Source organism: Battus philenor, unplaced genomic scaffold (genome assembly GCF_028537555.1).
Source record: "Battus philenor isolate CCGP_79_NKW_IND1 unplaced genomic scaffold, ilBatPhil1.0.hap1 SCAF_20, whole genome shotgun sequence".
NCBI lineage: Eukaryota > Metazoa > Arthropoda > Insecta > Lepidoptera > Papilionidae > Battus > Battus philenor.
In genome coordinates, this window is record NW_027181683.1 from 5,414,054 (window position 1) to 5,435,732 (window position 21,679).

General features: G+C 33.1%; 1 protein-coding gene across 1 annotated transcript; it reads left to right on the top strand.

The window, feature by feature from the left end:
• Positions 1-194: 194 nt before the first annotated feature.
• On the top strand, positions 195-21,423 carry ifc (delta4-sphingolipid-FADS-like protein ifc). The gene is made up of 7 exons (XM_068765609.1): positions 195-428; positions 10,694-10,870; positions 13,803-13,942; positions 16,600-16,813; positions 17,403-17,468; positions 17,569-17,714; positions 18,810-21,423. Exons 1-7 carry the CDS (start codon positions 347-349, stop codon positions 18,948-18,950), a joined length of 966 nt encoding a protein of 321 aa, XP_068621710.1. The 5' UTR covers positions 195-346; the 3' UTR covers positions 18,951-21,423.
• The last annotated feature ends 256 nt before the right edge of the window (positions 21,424-21,679 follow it).

Here is a 21,679-nt window from a genome sequence, read left to right on the forward strand (position 1 = left end):
TACAGATATTAACACAGAAATGAAAATTAAGAAGTTTATTACAAAGCATTGATTATTAAACTTCCAAAAACTGTTTTTGTGTGGAGTTAAGTCTTTTGCGATATCAACGATTTTGAATAAAGATGATCCTTGCACTGTCATCTATTTGACATTGACATTGTCGTTACATTTATGTTTGAAACTTGGAAAGCTGATTGAGTAGGTCTTGTTAGTCCGCGGTAACGTCACGTGCCGTTAAATAAAGTGATAAATTATTTTAGCGAGTTTTTGATTTTGAGTATATATTATAAAATATAAATAACTATGAGTCAATTTTAAAATAGTGCTATAATAAGTAGTGATTAAAATGGGAGCCCATGTTTCACGAAATGATTTTGAGTGGGTACATACTGAAGAGCCACACGCTAGCCGCCGGAAGATCATTTTAGGTAAGTTTCGGTCCTGTTCGTACAAAAAAATCTCATTCTATCTGAATTCTTCCTCATTATAATGAAAAGTATAATATAACCGGTTTTATTTTTTCTATTTATTTTATATATATTATTAGTTCTAATATATTGGGCGTCACCGCTCAACGTTTGATTACTTCAATAATACGAAAATAGAATCTGACACTAAGCTTACAAGCATAGGTATTAATATTATTAACTAATCTTGAAAGCTTAGTTAACTTTTCGTCAATGTTAATGATATATTTACCTAAACTCGGGACATTTTTGTTATATTTTTGTTTTAAGCTCATTCATGTTTGTAATATTGAAATAATTTTACAATAATTATTTATACAATAATTTAAATTAATACACACTATAATCAAGTCTATGCTTCACATTTATTTATTATGTGAACATTTATTTACTTCAAATGTCACACTAATCGGAACTACAATTATTTAATAAATCTAAATATTGATTTGAGCGAAAATATCTCTTGTTTGCACAAATCACCTAATGATTAAAATGATGATTTGTGCACACAAATAATTAAATAATTATCTTGTGTTAAAATTGTATGAACGCCTTTATAACACAAACTAAACTGAATCATCTAAAATAAATTACAATTTTTTTTAAAGTTTATGCATTAATATTAATGAACCATGTTGATTCATTTGACTGTGTTAACACACTTGCTGCTGAATTAATAGTTATCACGAATATAATATTAAATCTGCATATATTTTAAACTATTGGATTGTTTCAATGGTTTTATATGATATCAAACATCTAAAAATTTTTGCATTTTACTTGATGTGGCTGTCTACATTTCCTAATACTAGCTAGTATTGTAGGACTACATTATTGTAATTAATTTAGCTTTTAGGGAATACAATTATAATTATTTACTATAGACCTAAACACCAAGCAAAGAACTGGAAAAAGAATTATTAATGTTTCAAATTTAATATTACCTAAAACATTTTGATGTTAAACCTTTAGCAAGTACTCATTTCATATAATATATAATTTTTACAACAATAAAGCGTAGTTATAATTAAAAAAACAGACAAATTACAATTAATTAATGTCAGAACAAAACACAGAAAGGAAACTGTATTTTTTGAAGAAGTATAGATTATTATATGAACAATAATTGAAGTATCCAATGATTTGAAGAAATGTATAGATTTTATCATAGAAAAAAAAATAAAAAAAAAAACAGATGTGCATGCTTTAGTTTAATACAGAGTATCTAACCACCCTGTTTTAAAAATAGTAAATTAAATTTAATATATTTTGCATCATTTTAAGTAACTATGAGTTTTATGAGAATAAATTCTAGAAAGCCATAAACTTTCATGTAATGGTTCCTTAAGACACTGGCTCTAATTTGGAAACCTCTTAGAATTTTTACATTTGTATCATTCCTTAATTTTAATAAGGATGTATTCTAGAATAATTACTTTAGATATATTTGAATAATAGATAAAAAAAGCTAAAAAATAAGAATTATAATTGAATCATATTTTGATTAACATATCTCACTAAATGAGTTGCTGTTATGTTAACAAGATAATTAATCTCTCATTGTGTGTTTGCTTTTCATAATGAATACTAACAAAATCTAATTGGAGTGTATTAGGTGCTTTACAAAGATTCATGATTTTTTTTAACAATGTGAACAGTTGATTGTTCTTGTTATAAGGAAATATGTGTAATGTGAGAATGCTGAAAGTATTAAAGAACATTATCACATTTATTATATATTGCTAATGAAGTAGATAATATCTGTAGCAATACAATTAAATTAAAAACAGATTGTATCAAATTTTACTTTATATTGTATTAACCGTTTAATTTTCAAAAAAATTCACAAGTTCTTAATTATTTTTATCGTATAACATTTTATTTATACATGTATAATACAATAGACATTCTATTTAGATTGAAATATTTTAACACACTTTTTTAGTGTATTCTTTTTTAGTGTAGTCTATAGTTGCTTTAAATGGAAGAATATATAGCTCTTTTGCTCAACAAATAAAAATATTTGTATAGTTTTAGAAATATTAGATTATGTAATGATAATGGAGTAAAATCATTTTGACTTTGTATTGCCAGAAATTATTGGTAGTCACAGTCCAATAGAAAAAATAAATTATTTTAACATATTTGGGAGGGAGAGTGATATCATTTTAAACAGGTTTATTAGGAATAGGTATGTAATTTACAAAGCTAATTGAAACATCCTTGTTTTTTCGCCAACATCTGGCAGTCAAAGTTAATAACAGCTATGTTATATTGTACAAATCCATTCTAATTGCAGCATTGAATTAGAATATTTTTATTTAAAAGTGTATTCATGTAGCAAGAACAGCTCTTATCTCTCATTAATATAACACCGCTTTTATTTACAATGTAGATAGTAATCTGTTTTACATGTAATTTATGTGGAATTTAGGGTACTTTTCCTCATCATTAAAAATTTAATATAAATCAGTTTATTGGTTATAAAACATAATTTTTTAACAATATGGATGAAGAAATCAAGAAAGATTCCTTTATCATAAATACAAGTAGTGAGACAATTTGTTGTGGGTTAAAATATATTCCATTGTGCAGTGTATGGTGATGAATTTTTGGTCACCCACCTTTGTTCAAGGACTTGCCTTCCCGAAATCGCAAGCGACATCAAGGGTTTAGAATAGTTTTAAAGATTTTGACTCTCTAGATTAAAGTCGACACCAAAATAAGTGCAATCTAGTGACCTAATTATTATACTCTAAATAGCTAATTAATAATGTTGTTGTTTATATATCTTTAAAAAATTAACATGTTTTTAATAATTTCCGCTGATTGCAAAGAAGTGAAAATATTTAAGGGTATTTATTTTTTCCTTATCTATTTTCCGTTCATTGTTAGAATTAGTCATTGATATACGTGACGTGAGTACAAGTACGTGGAATTTAATAATATATACTACGCCTTAAAGTGACATAATGCGCAAGACGTTTTAGGTGACCATCGCGACGGCTTGACGACGGCGCAAGGGAACTTAACTTGATTCTTTTTTTTTATTATTGGACTCTCACTGCTGCCCAAATGGCATTTGCAGATTCCGCGGATATGGGGTCGCAGGGCGCAGAGTGCGCCTAGCCCATGTCCTCTTATAGTTTCGGATGTGGAGCCGAGTTTCAGTTATATTAGGCTCTCTTCTGTCATTCTACTTATGACGTACATAAGTGTTCACGTTAAGTGATCCTAGGCAATTTAATATTAATAACAAGATATTAAATAGGTGTTTTAAAAGAAAATTATTTTGAAATCTTCTCGATGACTGAACTGCAAAACTTATTTAGTTATAGTCAAATAATATGATTCCAGTAGGACGAAATAATGTCACACATTTCCATTGTCTTTGCTGTGTGTTAATGAATCGTAAAACTTCTACGGTTATATACATTTGCGACATACGTGCTGGGCAGTCTCCTAATCCGGTGATTTTTATTTTTAAGATCTTAAAAAAGATTACACTAGAAATTATTACAAGTAATATTGAATATTTGTTACAAAACAATATTTATCTGAATTCTAAATAGATAAAGAATAGTCAGCAAATATGCTATGAAATAATATGGTATGATACATTATTATAGCAACAATATAAACAATGTACCGGCTCAAGTCGATGAAAGTGCTATTGTACAAAATATATTCGAAGTAAAATTCCTATACATGTTCATGACAATGAGAACACGTCATACATCTCATTCGCGTGCAGGCGCCGCTCTGTAAATTGGAGTTAAGTAATGTAACTATTGACAGTGCATCGTGAGAAAAGGAATCGTGTTTACAAAGTCTACTTTAAGTCAATATGGAATAGATACTAAAATAATATTACTAAATTTGTGACAAATATTACTAATATTGTGACATGTAATTTAGGTATTTATAACAGTTACGATTCTGCTCAAAATATTGTATTATACGTGCTATAGACTCCATTATACTGTGTATTTAAAATTGTGGTGAGGTGGAGGTTAAGGAATAAGTGCATAAGAGCCGCTGTCTTAAGCGATGACAGCGGACTGAGGGAACAAATCGTCCCATACTACCCCGTCTTGCTGCGTGCATACGTAAAGCGAGGTACTGGGGTTCCGATAGTTCTATAATAAATTAACCTAATCTTGTGATATGAGAAGGTAGTTATAGCTCAGTAATTACACTAGGCATACACCTGTAGATACGCTGTACCTGTAGATAATGTTTGATTAAAAATATATGCTACTCGTTTTAAGTTCCGCGCTTTCTTGATACCGAAACACTATCTCGATCTTTGAAATAATTCAAAGACCAAATGATATAAGAACCAAATTATACAGCAAGCAATGGACTGGGCTGTACTAGGAATTTCTCTACGAAATTGTATCAGGAATAGGAAGATCTGTAGACGAACCAAAGTAACCCACGGATTGGCAAATGATAGCGCGTAGAACACGTGTCCGTGAGAGCCTTTAGGTTTTAGAGTAGAGACCATGGAGCGGCTGGCGCAGCGTGGGTCGTGCACCAACAAGTTAAATGGATAAACTACTTTGTTATGGGCGTTGTAATGTGAATGCAGGTCTTTTACGATAGGTCTTATTAAAAATCTATATGTTACTGCTAAAATGATGATTAAACTATAAAAATTCGCAGCCAGATCACATGCCACTATCGCCGACAATGACGGCTTTTTGCATACCTACGTCACAGAAAGTATCAGTCAGTTCACCCCTAAATGTTAGAATCGTTGCTAGAGTTCAAACCGACACTTCTCTCAGCCACGCTCTTCGAAATATTTGTAATTAGTTGAAAAAACTGTTTTTGTAATCTAATCATAACCGATTGGTACTTCATCTTGGGAGACCTTGAATCAGTCACCGGCTGTCCCGATTCAGAAGATATAGAAATTGAATGTGTGCAGGAAATAGACAGTGAATGTATTGCCTCACTTTTGGGCGACTATGAGTGTTGCCCACCATTTCTGAAGTACTGAGAGAATGGAAAAATATTTAAGAATAGATTAATAAAGTACTAGATGAATAATAATAAATTAGTTATAGAATGTAATAAAATGTAAGATACAAAAGTCAAAACACAAAACTAAAACAGTAAAGCGATAAACAGGCGATAGTTCAATGACAATAACGCTTATGGAGTGAAAGATTTTATGATGGATGAAAGAAAGAAAAAGCGTGAAAGATACTGTGGAGAAAAAAAGAAGACATATTACCCGAAATTGAACGCAAAAGAAAAATTAAAAAAAAAACCTCTTGAATCGGAAAGCTAAAGGCGTTTCAAATGGTGGTTTTAAATATTTGGCGTGATCACAAAAAGTTAGCCTTTTTGTGATCACGCCAAATATTCCATTCAAGTTTCCCTCTTGGTGTCATAAGAAGCTGAAGCTGGTCATAAGGGCTGTCTCCCAATCCGATGTACATCGAATTTGTACCCGATCCGTGGCTTCCGAGGGAGCACTCGTGATTACAGTATATACGCGTTAAATAAATAGCGTCTTATCGACTTCACGCAGTCGACAAGCCTCTTGACTAATAGATTAAGTAATCACTATTGAAATTCACTTTTTTCAACTGTTCAATGTGAATACCGCTTTCTAATTTCTACTTTAATATGACTGTGTTCTTAATGTAAATATTTTAGTTTCTGTAAAGCCTGTAATACCTTTAGTGTTCTACAATTTTGAAATGGCCGACTGTAATTGACACCGGGTAAAAATATTTTGTCAATGAAATAAAAAAAATCATAAGAAGGCCGACCTCAAGTATAATAATTATTGTGGCCGATGTTCCATTCGCCTTCTGAGTCATTAATGTAAATAGCCTCTAACTGTTCATATCACGGGCCTTATTGACAAACTCACAGTCGCTTGACGAACTATGAAGGGCCTATTGTACGGGATTTCTCTATGAAATCAAATTGTGAACCGAAAATAACCGGCATAGCCCACCAGATAGGTCCTTGTAAATCTCTGACGGAGGCTTATGTCCAGTTGTGGACATCTTACGGTTAAATTGATGATGTTGAAATATCTTTGAATTGATGGCCCACTTCTTATTTTATTCAAACATACACTTGGTTTGGTTTCTGATCGTTCAATTTATATCTGTGCTTCTTTCTTTACGAGACTAGCTAAAACGGAGGTTGTTTATCAAAGAAGATACGTTTATATATATTATCCAAGGACTTCTCGGTCACACAGATAAACTTTATCGAGATCATATTATTCGGTTATTGATTAGGTTATTGTTATAAGGAGAGTGATTTTTTGTCAAGGAATTCGACTAAACATATTGTTTCTTTTGTTTACATTCCGCATTAACAATTTGATAAAAGCCAAATAAAATGACTAATATAGTGGCTATGCACTAAAATATTTTTATTACTCGTTGACTTATAAGCACATACATGGTTTAAGTCGCGGGAAGTTGGTAGATGCGGGCAGCGCTAGACGGTATATGGAAGCAGCCTCTGCAGTGAAGTCTTTCGTCTGATATGATGATGATGATTCATAAACCAGCTGATCTCTTCACTCTAATGATAATCATCATTCCGGTCACTGCTGAACACTCTCCAATAGATTTCCAATAAAACAGTAAGCGTCTTCCGACGACTTTAACAAGGTCATCTGTCCTTGTAGGTGGACGTCACTTACAGTGTAACCCTTAGCACAAAAAAAAAACAATTTTTTAACTTGCGAATATCAGCCTTCAGTACATTATCCATAAAAAATTAGTTTAATGAAATCTAGTTTTAGGTATGTAAAATTTGTTTTTTTACGGCTTATTACATTATTAATGATTTCAAATAATTTAAGAGTATTCATTGTCTGAGCAGTGGTATCCCAGCGGTAGAGGACTGAGACTTACTATCGTGGGTCGCCGGTTCGATTCCTGGGATAAAATATTATATATAATTATCTCTCTGTGCTTTAATTATATAAGATTGCCATTGCTCATAAATAAGTTTCAAAAGTCCAGCAAAGAAGCAAAGTCATCTGTGTACCATCGCCAACCCGCCTGCCAGGCGTGGCTATTATGGTGTACCCCCCCCCCCCATAGATAATTGTTGGAGGCCCATGGCTTACTGTGGGCTTCTATGGGCTGAAACGACGACGATTGTCTTGACGACAAGTCGTCGATTTCGCTTAATTTTTCGGTGAAGACGTTATTTAAGGATTAAATTTTACTAAATGTGAAATAATCATTAATTTTATTCTTTTAATATCATATCGGTCGGCGACGAACTTTATGTAATAACGTTTTAATACTAAAGAAAACGTTATAGAAAAACTACGGCTTTGATCTCTAGTTTTTGTCTTTTCTGTATTGTACAAGGTTATTGTCCTCCACAACAACAAAAATTTAAGTGAAATTAAGCAGATTTAGCATTATATATATTTACGTAAACATAATATTGAAATAGTTAACCTTTATGTTCTTCGAAATAAGCAACGTTGAGTAATTTTTTTTGTACATAACTAACGTTTCACATTTTTCGGATGAGACTAGTTTGTTTTGCTTCGAAACTAACAAAACGTATTTTAATTTCCGATGTTCGATTTTACGCAAGAGCGGACATCGAGGCTATGTTTGGAGGAAACTTGAGCCTTGCAAGGCGTCCATTAGCCGATATGATGATCCTACACTACCGCATTTTAATTATTAATAATAAAAATCATTACACTCGTTGATTAGGTAAAAAGGCATCAGGCTATAAAATGTCTGTTACGTAAAATACAGCGATGGCTCGTTTTCCGAATAAAAATGATATAAAGTAAAAAGTGACAAGAAAACGTGTCAATAAAATTATAGAAATCGTGAGTAAAACGTAATTAAGTACTTATTTTTTCAATTTACGTCGTATTGATATAAATATGAATATTTATAACGTTAATCTTCTTTTGCCATCTTTTTAATCTGTACATAAGGTATATATATTACGGTTTCGACTGTTCTCACTGGCTATTATGAGAATATATGTTGTATATTCTCCTAAAAGCCAGTGATAATCTATGTCAAATATCAAAATTCATCGTACCATACTTAAGATATAAAAACTTGTTCCAAAAGAAGAAACAGTTCTGTTTGAAAACAAATTAATTTTGTCAGTGAATCAATTACACATAATAACAAACACCAATTGTATAAATGTTTATAATTTCAACTTATATCTAATAAAGATGTAAATTTTTGTTCACACAAAATCAATTTATTATTAACAGTGAAGCATCAAAATACATTTAAATTTAAAAATAAAATAGGTTTATGTACTGTTTTATCAAACCTACGGTCACGTACGCCTAATTGTTATTAGAATTATCTGATTACTACAAAAAAAAATAGATAGGGAAATTTAAGGACAAAATTATTATAATTAATATTTATAACGCGCCAATATGACATTGCGAATTAATCACAATGTCACCTATAACACATGAAATTTCAAACAATTCCCTATCATTATTATCGCTTGTCAATAGAATCGATGTTATCGAAGTGATACGATAAAGAGCTTTTAATGTAATACAACTAATGGCGTTTAGATAAACTAATATTATAATCAGTATGGGAAATAAGATTATTCTACTTTTACGTATTTTAGTAAATTAAACAAAATGTAAAGTAATTCTTATCTTTGAATAAATGAAAAAGAGAAAAATACTACTCTTGCAGGCTAGTTTTTTATATACAGATTGATTTGTTATAAAATAACGCAATGTCTGAAGACTAAGTTCTTTGATTTTGTGTGTGACATCCCGATCTGGGACGTAGTCGCTTACAATAGGCCCCATAAGAAGGTTAATCACTCAGAGCAACGGGGAGAGCAATCCTTAAAGTTTCGCTGCGAGAATGAATCGTTTGAAGTAGCAGTAGCCAGGACACACTGACCGTACGGCGTCGGCCGTTTGGGCAGAAAGGTTCTCGAGTTGCGACCACAAGCCTGTAGACGCGGCGTGGGTAGAACCCTCTATATGTAGATCGACGACATAATCAAGATCGCGAGGAGTTGCTGAAAAATATTTTACAACGAATTTACAAATCGAATCATAACTCGCCAACGTTGTATACACAATTTTTTTTTGTGAAACTTTTTCAGGGCCGTCATGTAAATTCGGGTCTTCACTTACGACTTCCTTAAATGAGATTCCTTATTCCTTATTCCTTCAGGTGCTCAACATCCATCACAATTAGTAAATAATTACAGTTCATTGTTTCAATCAAGCGATTCATTAGTCCTGCTGTGGTTATTTTGATGACAGGTTATTGTATTCCGTAATATATTCGCTGGACAGCGTTCATAATAGATTAATGTACATCTTATAGGTTAGTCATTCATTTATTTAGATTATTGTCTACTTAGTACCATTTGCAATGACCGCTTGTGTACGTCTTTAGAACGCCAAAAGAGCGTAATTTGATTGCAAATTGAGTCCCAGTAATGGCATCCTGCAACTTAATGCTACGTAGATTCAAACCGCACTCTGATCTGAGAAAAGTTCACTCAGAGAGGGTTTTTTTAGGTCTTCACAATATCTTTTTATATTTATAATACCAGGCCGTTGGAGATGAGTTCAATCTATTTCTAGATTCTAAGAAATTGTGCTTTTGTGTTACACTTATTAAATATACTTTTATAAGTAATGGTTGTATATTTTTAAGACATAAAATCGATAAAGTGATCACTGCAATACGCACCATTGATTATTTATTTTTATTAGTCTGCGGCAGGTCTATAACTCCTGACGCTACAAAATCAATAGTCAGATGTGATGAAAATTTTAGCCCAAACAAGAATGTGACGTGGCTTGTCAATATGCTCGTGAATAGGTCGTCGGGTCAAACTTAAACAAAACGAACCTGGCTCGTGAATAGATTGTCGATTACAAATAAACAAAAAATGGAAAGGGTATTAGAGTTTATTACCACAACAACAGTATCATGCAAAAGTGTATATGTCAGAGGCATTGATGTAACATTTCTCGCACAACAGTCTTATCTGTTTACCACGGGTTGACGCGTAACACTTGGGCCCGAGTTTCGTTGAGCCAAATGACAGGGTAAGGGGTTAAAGATTTAAAAAAGAAACATTCATGACATTTTACCAAGTTTTATTGTTTTAAAACCTCCTTGCTTCTTGGTTTACTTTCTTAGTAATATTTGCAAGAATTGAATAACACGTAATTTCTTTTTCAGAAAAATATCCTGAGATCAAGAAGCTGTACGGCTACGATCCTTTGTTCAAATGGGTGGTGACGGCGATGGTGATGATGCAGTTAATGATGCTTCCCTTGATTCAATATATGAACTGGCCCGTTTTGCTTCTCGTCGCCTATTGCTTCGGTGGTGTTATTAACCACTCGCTCATGTTGGGTGAGTTCTGTTCATTGTATTTTAAAGTTATTTTTTTTTTATCGCAATTTAGCATGGCATAATGAATCGATATATTTATAAAAAAATACTTTTGACCTACTTTACTCTGTTTACGCTATTTGAGTTTTATCTGTTTCGATAAACAAGTATATATTTTCAATACATGTCCGTGGTAGGTAAAAAAATCTACTGATATTTTCAACGAATGTCCGCTGAATAAATTGATATCTAATATCTAGAAATTGTATTTTACATAAGAATGTTGTCCAAAAATATTCAGCTTTTTTTTGGTGAATATGTTATCTTATGTATTTCACATCAGACCTAAACCACAGGACGTCTACCATCCAAGGTGCGCTTGCTCCTTGGACGGTAGACGTCCTTTGTCGCCTCATGTTGCAGGGGTATCTTTAGCCAATTCCCCCAGCGCCTTGTGAAGTGACGTTAGCCGCAATAATTCTCTTAATAATTCCATAACGACATCCGGTCATTCCAGTCTCTACCAGCGTTTATTTTATACTATAAAGTTATAATGTAACTTGTATACGATGAAGTCTGCTGTTATTTATCCGTTGACATAAATAGCAACACCGGGTTTGAGGTGGCAGGTCCCTGCAGGCGCTGTGCCTAAAATTCTTAACACATTCCATGCCATGTGGGGCGTGTACGACCCCCGCTGCACATTCCGTTCAGGTCATTTGCGGTTCTCATTGGACAAAGGATTCCTAAAAAATGAAGTGTAGGGTCGAACATGATAACTTCACATCACGTATGCGCGTACGTAATTCATATTAAAATTTATAACTTTTTTCGCTAATTGTAGCTTTGCAATATTGAAAAGTGTAAAGCATACGTATTAAAAAAAATTGTTTTATTTTTAAAGTGTGGGTCGTATACGCCCCAAGTGGCCTGAATGGAAAATCTTAAAAAATCGCCGTGGCATGGAACGTGTTAACAGTAACTAAACCCGAGGGTATTCTCTAGTCTCAGCTCCGACCGCTCTTTTTGTTACTGTCGGATTGCGATTGATGCTAAGCTCATAGGCCGTTTAGACATTCGCTCCTCGGAGTCACATTTCAACCATAGGACGTCAACTGCTTGAAATAGACCACCACGTTATTCCAATGAGGTTGTCTAGTTCGAAGCAGCCTTGCATACATCTTCTTCCGACGACCGTAACAAAACCGGCTGTCTACCTGGTAGGTGGAGGTCCTATGCTGCGCTTACTATTTAAATGAATGCTCTATATTAAATTCAAATTTTGTTCTAGCCGTGTATAAGATTTTAATATATATATTAAGAGCTTCTTTGTAAGATAAATTAACAAACAAAGTAGTCTTAAGATCTATGTATGTAACTCATTTGTTAAAGCACCAATTTAATGGGGAAGATAAGAGATCGTAAGAAACTCCTTTCTAGACTTTTTATCCGTTTAAATACCTAAACATTATGTAAAAATATTTTTTTTATTTCTCATTTTCAAAACGTGTGTTAAAACATTAATATTCTTTGTGTATAAATTTACGAGCACGATTTTTATTATATTTTTTATAGAGATTTACGTAAAACGTATTATGGCTAATATACCTTTATCTTATCGACGCCAATACTTGTAACAATAGAATATCACTGGAGTGGCATTAAGTTGGGCATATCCGATAAGGGTTATCTAAAAATTAACAATTAACTGCATACTATCGCTCTCTATGAATAGGTTATACTGCGAAATTATAATGCACTGATCATAATCATTAACGCATATGAATAGCATTAATACACACACACACACTTACATATATACTACTTACTTACGTATATACTAATACCTACGACTATTGTTCTGACGGTAAAATGTTTCACATTCCGTAAATTGTAAAATAAATAAATCTACAGACTTTCTCTATCGCTCTTGTCAAACCAACATGTGCAGAAAGATGTTAAGGAAAAATAAACCAAGTTGTATATTCTTAACTAGCGCAGTTATAGTAACGAAGCAATCTTTTGATGCGAATCTATTCAGCCCATAAACGCCAACTACAAGGCATAGATCTCCCTGAAACATACTTAAATATAGTATGAAATAGGTGAATATAGCACAATTGCCATGTAGGCGGGTTGGCGATCGCAGTGTAGAATTATGGTATGCGCAGAGTAGTTATCGCCTAAATAATGAAGGCTTAAATAAGCTATTTATGATTATCCGGGCATGGAGCTCGCAACCTACAATCGCAAATCTCAGTCCTCTACCGCTGTGCTACCATTACCCAAGATAATTCATAATAAATTTGATACGATGTTTAGCTAGTAATCAAGTCTTAACTCCTCTTCATGTTGGCTTTTGTTTGACAGCGCGGATATATACGAAAGTTAGTCTGGGCACAATTTTCGATACTGTGTGATGCCACACGTATATGTATACGTTTAAGAAACTTTCGCCGTAACGCACGAGATTATTCTGCGCTAATTTTACCATAATTGATTAGATCATTATTTCTCAAACTTTCTTGTGCCATGACCCACCTAAAAGCCTTTCTAAAATTGTACCCTTATGAAACAAATAATTTTTATATTGAAGCGAAAGCGTTAAACTCGTGTCGAGTCCATTTTTACAAAAACAAATTGCCCTCTTGTAGGGCGTGGGCCTCACACTGGGAACCACTGTATTAGAAGCTCTAGCTTTTTCTCGGGCATTTGATCATATGGTCAACGCTTTTGAATATGCAATAGTGTTCAGTTTGAAGGTCCACAGTTAAGACAAGGTGCGACTAAAAATACTACGGATAGAAGTTGGGCATAATCCTTGTTGCATTTTCGTACCAGAGAAAAATAATTGCCTTAACGTTATTTAGTATGAGAGTAACGCACATAAAATCTAAAATAATATACTTCTCATCTGCCTGTGTAAAATATCGAAAGTTTTTTTTGTTCCCAGCAATCCATGAATTGGCTCATAACTTGGCGTTCGGTCACAACCGACCACTCCACAACCGCCTGCTGGGATTCTTCGCTAATCTCCCTATCGGTGTCCCCGTGTCCATCAGCTTTAAGAAGTACCACTTGGAACATCACAGAGTAAGTGTTAACCATGCGTTAATTTATATGTTTTTGATCACCCATTACTTAACATTCTTTACCTCTGTTTTCCATCTCAAAATTGACAGTTCTACATTTTCAAATTCAAAATATCTTTGTTTGTATTGTAAGTAGCTAATTGTAAAAAGAAATGAAATGACTATATATATTGTCCTGTAAGTCACGGGTTATTCCGAACAGCTGCAATGTCGATGATATATCACGTTTACAAACAAGTGGGAAAGGAAAATATCACAAGAAAATGAACATAGCCAAAATATATATACATACATATATATATATAAAACATCTACTTATTCGTTTCTGGGATTATTGAGACTTAATCGATATTATTCGTAATAATAGTATCTTGTAGTGGAAATCCTCTATTTATTTATTTACATATAAGACATCTATGGCTCCATTAGATGTCCGAACAGTTAGTGTTTTAGCAACACACTACTCCCCTCAAAAATGATTAACCTGACGAAAGCCAAATGAAAAAAAAGCACTCAACTCAATATACATTTTAATTGTCGATTTATTATGTTAACTACATGTTCGATGCTACCACCAAAAACTTATACTTACATATGTTACAAAAAACTGACCGAAACTATGATAAATATTTTATTTTGTCGCTTTTGCAAATGTCATAACATATTTATGATGTTCATTATTTTAAAAACTATTAAGATTGCTTTGATATCTATCGAAAATTATAATGTATTTTGCATCGCATCGTCGTTTCAGCCAAAAAACGATCACTGCAAGGTGTACCTTCCCTTTATTTATGGACTATATACCATAATGGCCACGCTTGGTAGGCGATTTGGCGATTGCAGTGTGGTATTATTGTACGCAGGGGACGCTACTGCCTTTCCTCTAGAAACTTGTTTGTGAACGGTGACATTGTATGATTAAAACACAATGTGAATTATATATAAGACTGTATCCCAGGAATCGAACCCGCGAGTCTAAAGTCCTCTATTGCTGGGCTAGCGCTGTTAGACCGTTATGACCGCATGTAATTCTTCCTTGTGACTTAAAAGAACCATACAACAATAAAGCCGAAATGATCGAGCCGTTCTCGAGTTTTGCGCATATTGGCGTTCCATTGTTATTTATATACATACAGATAATTTCTTTTTAAGGTAAACAAATTAATTATCTTTAAAAAAGTTATTATTATTTATGTTTTACTACTGTAAACTGTATTTGTTAAGTACGAAATCAAAATTATTTCAGTTTATTTCACGTAAATCATTGTGTTAGCAAATAAATCAAATCATACTTAATAACAACAATTATCTAAAGTAAAGAAATTATACTATTCCTTGGTACATATTTATTTATATCAAATAGGTACGCCAACAGCAATACATAAGATATTAGCTTAATTTAACATAGTACAAAATTAAGTATGTATGCCTATCGTAGGCGCACATCCCCTGGCTTTAATTAGGTTAATTTATATTTAAATGTTAACAACTTAGCTGCCGGTCTCGCGCCGGGGCGAGACGCGGCATGTATGGTGAGGTGCTGGCCTCGCGCCGGCGCGAGATGTCTGCCAACTAACTTTTATAAGCCAGTACGACACCGGCATCGCGCGAAAGAAAATGCTAGTGTCTGCGCTGCGCTTGAACGTCCTAACTTCGTTGGCGAACTATTGGTTTTTAGTTAATTTTTGCGCCCGCAAGCAAGACCCGGAACTGATAAAAAGAATTCCTGTCGCAATGCCCGTCTCGCGCCGGTGCGTGATTTTTTGATTTCTTATAATTTTTTTTAATTACCTTACATATGAAAATGGTACTTAATAACATTTGAACCTTTTTAAAACAAATAAACAACTAAAAAGAAAGTTGGCACGTGACTGACTCCCATGTTCAAGACGATGGCAGTGAATCTATTAATAACTGATTAAAACTGAAAACAATATTTACTCGCTCAACTTAATAATAAAACGAGACATGAACCATTTATTGTACTATTAATTATAACCAATATTATATACTTTCCTTACAGTAAAGTTATGGGGTAATATTAAAAAGTGTTTTAAGCATTTTATCCCTATAAACATAAATAGCTTTAATAGTTGTAAGCAATATGTGTGGATTTAAATACCGTATGTAATCTCTCATGGTTGAATTAAGTAAATTAAAACACCAGGACAACAATGTAAAGGAAAAGTGTTTATTGAAATAACACTTTTAGATTAAGTACAGTCTAGATTATGATACGTGGCAGTTAAAATTAGGTAACGTTCGCGGTATTGGCAATCGAATGCAGCGAGGTACAGTTCCCGGCAATAAATATTGGACATCGACATCGGGTGTTATCTTTGCCCCTAACTAAACTACCTAAGTAACCTTTTTGTCAGTCGTGCGACAGAGATAACGCTCTACGAAGCCGAAATTAGCCGATTATCTCTATCCAAAGGTCGATGTGCAATATTTATCGCCGGGTAATGTACGTTACTGTCTCTCTCTTTCCCTTAGAATCCCTTACTTGACTTCTATGAATTCTGTTAGCCTAAAAAATGGCATCTCTCTCACTACAATGAAATTGATTTTTAGGTTTTTTTAACTTATATACTCAAAATGAATTAGTAATTTGTGTAGGAGGCATAAAATAAAAAAAAAAATATTTGTTTGCAGTACCAAGGCGACGAAGTAATCGACGTGGACCTGCCGACACTGGTGGAAGCGAAACTGTTCTGCACGACAGGCGGGAAGCTGGTTTGGCTGTTCCTGCAGCCGTTCTTCTATTCGTTGCGACCGCTGGTTGTCCGGCCAAAGCCGCCCAGTCCCCTCGAGCTGATCAACCTTGTCATACAGCTGTTCTTTGATGCTGTTGTCGTTAAGTTATTTGGTGAGTACCAGAAGTACGTATATTAACGTATATATGCTTTTTGCGGGCGAAGATAAATTACAACCTAAACACGTATCTGTTCCTTAAAGACGACGTCATCAATATACGCGACTAGCGAGTGGAAATGAGTTACCACTCGAGCACGAGCACGTTCTTTTTAATGGCGAGGTAAATGAAAGCCAGTAGAGATGGGTAGCTCGACAAGATATATATATATATATATATATATATATATATATATATATATATATGTATATGTATATATATATATGTGTGTGTGTGTGTATATATATATTTGCAAAAGATATAATCACTCTCTAGTTCGCATATTTCAATTATTTCTCTATAGAATTATAGCGAAAGAGATGGGCTTATATAGTAATTTACATGTACAAGATAAAGACATCTCTAAAAGCCAGTAGTGATCGTAGTAACGTATATTTCATATGTCATATGAATAGAGACGCAGTGGCAAGAATCATTTAACAAAAATGTATTGTAGCCATAGAACAGCAATACAGAGTGTGACCGCTACAGGTGTATAAAAACGTTGATCTAATAAGCAAATGAACAAGTGTCTTTGTTGCAGGTTTGAGAGCGCTGTGGTACTTGCTGCTTGGTTCGTTTATGGCCATGGGCATCCATCCCGTGGCAGGTGAGTATAACCTTAATATTTAACCATAAGAATTAGCTTTGGATTTTCCGGGAGAGATAACGACGCGAGGAGGATTAATTCAATGTTAACATAATTTCAGGCCATTTCATCTCCGAGCACTACATGTTCCGCAAGGGCTTCGAGACGTACTCGTATTACGGGCCGCTCAATTGGATCACGTTCAACGTGGGATACCATAACGAGCACCATGACTTCCCCGCCGTGCCTGGCAGGAGATTGCCAGAGGTTAGAACTGAGATCTCAATATATTAGGGGAACCGGAAAGTAATGTCTTTTCTGACGACATATTTTACATCTCAAAATTTGTATACTAGATAACAAAAGGGTGTTGATAACGAAGGATAAAAAATAAAAAGTTGTTAAAAATGTAGTCGTGTGATTTTAACTCAAGAAAGCAACTTTATTTTCCGGTTCCTCTAATAATAGCAATAGTACTTTAGTGAACATTAACGTCACCAAATAATACACTTAGTAACATAAGCATTAACAAGTACATTCAAACACTGACAGTAGTATTTTGAAGCCAAGGAAATGATAATTATAATTGAAACAAGTAAAGGCAAAAAAGCTTGTCTTATGTACTAAAAAACCTTAGCTAATTTTGAAAATTTTAACGTCATTATTATTGATTCAGAAGTATCCGTAATGACCAGAGATCAAGTAGTATTGATTATTAAATTAAAATACTAGGAAGACTGCTCTTATTAATTATTAATGTATATTAACCAGTTAAAAGTGACATACATCCAGCGTCTTCTGATCTTAACAAGCCCATATATACAATTTGTGGCTAGATGTTCAATGCTATGCTTACCACTAGGTAGTCTTCACTCCAGAACCATAAAATTCCAGCAGCCATCTGTTCAGTGTGCTATTCAGCCTGTCCACTGACACTTCAATCTGCTAATCTAAGCATCCCCTTATACCTGATTCGATATCGTAGAGAAATCCCGAGAATAGCGTCATGGATCTAATGGAAGTCTGTGAGGATGGCCAATGTCTTTTAGTGACGTCCGACGGCTGAAATGATGATGATGATATCAGTTTATTTACATTTAAATTGCATTTTATTTTCAAATCAAAAGATTATATCTCCAATTGACGTCGAGTCTACCTCCTGAGAAAATGATAAATGTCTCAGACGTGAGAAAAACAGGCGAAAAAAAATTTACGTGTGTTTATATACATATTGCAAAACGTTCTTTGATCTTTTTTTAATGTAACAATATAAGCTTTCAAGTACTTTCTCCGGAGATTATTATTTTTTTAAATAAATAAGACTTTCCAATACGTCCGTTAAATAAATATAACTGTTCACAGGTGAAGCGTATAGCGGCTGAATTTTACGACGATCTACCTCAGCACACGAGCTGGTCTAGTGTGCTCTACGACTTCGTTATGGACCCGGACATAGGGCCCTACGCCCGGATAAAGCGTAAGCATTTCGGTCTAAAAAGCTAGGCTTTTTCCGGACCGCTTAAACCAGTCCAACGCGTATTTATAGTAAGTTTAATTAATGACTTGCAGTCAAATTGAATCAATTTCATCACTTTTATGGGATTGGGCATATTCAGCTGGTTCTGAAACTACTTGAAACTCCACTATTGTAACAAGTGTCATGGTTTAACCGAGTTTAATTATAAAAGTTATTTATTGTATATTATGTACAGATATCGGATATCCCAATGAATATTTACATAAATTTACTTTTTGCTATGATATGGAGATGGCTTCATTGTATTACTAATACATAAATTAAGAAAAAGAAAAGAGAGTATTTCTAGTGTATCTTCACACATGATTATTTGTTTTACAACTTTTTTTCGATACAGAAGTCCTTTCCATAAAAACCAAAACTTAAAATTTATGTAATCATACATCTAAATATTTGATCTCCGGTTGGTTATGTATATTTACTATGATATTGAGATGTAAAAACTATTGTTAAATGTGATGTGATGTAAATACCTACTTTTAATGAATTTGTTTTTTTTTTGTTTTAAAATTGTGACACATGAGTTGTATATAAAATATGTTAACTACTATCACAATATATGCATTGTTTAATAAAAATCAATTAATGAAGAAAAATCACCATCATTTACCAGCAGTTTATGCTCTGTATCCTTTTGTTCATCTATAATGTGGCCTTAAAAATTGTTTAAAACCAGTGTTTAATGTTTCTATCATAAACTTTTCGATATTCATATTAAAAACACATTCACGAAACATTTTGAAAGACAAATAAATTTTTTTATTGGTATATTTTCCTTTATCACGTAACATATCTACTCCTATATGCTATTCGGTGGACAGGACTAATATAGAACTCATTCAACGTAACTTGTAAACCACTAAAACGGGTAGGTGTTTACAATTGTTTAAAAATGATGATGCTTTTACATATGGCACCTCTTTTTCAGTCAATTTCGTTGTTTCTTATAAAAAAAATTAAATTAGAAACCTTTCCTTTTTCTGTGAAAATATGCGTCATATGATTTTTGTAGACAAATGTGGACTGAAATTTTGGTATCAATGTAAACGTATCCTTATATGATTGTAACTATTAGCTCTTTCCGGCGAATATTATATAGCAACTCATCGTAGCTACAATTTTATACATGTAAGCTAGCAGCTACAAAAACGAAATAGATAATAGTTAAATATTTTATATTTAAAGGGTTCATTAATCAACTCCGCTGGGTTTATGTGAAAATATATTCCAAAGAAGTCAGTAATTATGGCTTACACAAACTGGCAAAAAACTCAGCTCATTACCAGTGCATGTAGGTAATGTCAAAAAGTTCTAATTTTGAGCTTTTAATTGAATTAAAACAGATTAGTCTTGTGATAAAATTTTCTGTTTTAACATCAAAGTAAAACAGCGTCTATATTGTATAAATGTATTAAAACCCTGTTATAGTTTTTTTTTTAATCCGCAAATCTTATCTTAATAATAAAACACAATTTTTATTGCTTAACTTAATTATAACATTGTTTACTGATCGATATACATTACTATAGACAAATTTAGCTTGGCAATTAACAATTTTGCACGTGTCACTCATTTTGTTATGGTAGTAATGGAAGCCCTTTACCTTGCTGCCGCCACGGGTATTGACGGTGGACTGACGAAACAGAGCGGCCGATACTCCCCCACCCCCGCCTCGATACGCATACCTAAGGCGCGGTACAGCGGTTTCGGTGCTAATATTGCCGTTATATTGTTTTTTTGTTATTGTATCAAATTAAAACATTTATCCTTTTAAGTTTATTACACGTGTTAAAATAAATACCTTTAGTGTATTCATCTTCTTTATTAAAGTATAATTCTAATATAGCAACCGATCGAGAATCGTCGCTGTCAGACATCTTTGAATAAATTTTTTTATGCGTATTGAAAGGCAACCCAAACCAAAGTATGAAACTTTGTGTTATTCCATGGAGGGTTCGTCGAAGATACCTAAGAGCTTGGCGGCCTTCCAATCCAGTGAAAAATCATGATTAAATATCATGAAAAGAGATTCGTTTGATCGTGTCGCTTTGAAAAATACAAATTACTTCTATTTATTTTGCTATTGCTCAATCGATAAAGATATTAATCAACATTATTTCCTAACTCTTTCTTTTTAGGCGCTATTGCAACATGAAATAATCAAATGAATTTCTATGCTAGCAATATAGTATTAAGACCAATTATTGTCATTTATTATTAACCAATAAATAACTATGGTTTTATTTAGAAGCATCATTCATGTTCTATGGTTGATAAAACATGAACTTCCTAAGTCAAGCATTTTTAGTTAGTAAATAAAAATTGTTGTACGAACATGTATGCTTAACCATGTTTTATTATCTAAAATAATCGAAATATTAATGTAATCATTTCTGTATTAAATATTTATGTTAGTTTAGTTTTAAGGATTTTTTGGGTTGATATATCGTCATAAATATCTACACTACTGTTGAAACAACGGGTATTTTGAAATACAATTTTGATCTATTTGGTGAAATGGTGTAGGAATTTTTAGTCATTTCATTATTAATTAATACTCCCTACTTTATAGTTAATTTTTTCGGCATACACGAAATTATTGTAATTATTTTATTTAAATTACTGCAAACTATTTTTTTATATTTATTGTTTTGTCCAAATATATCGTATAAAACATACTGTTTTATGACAATAA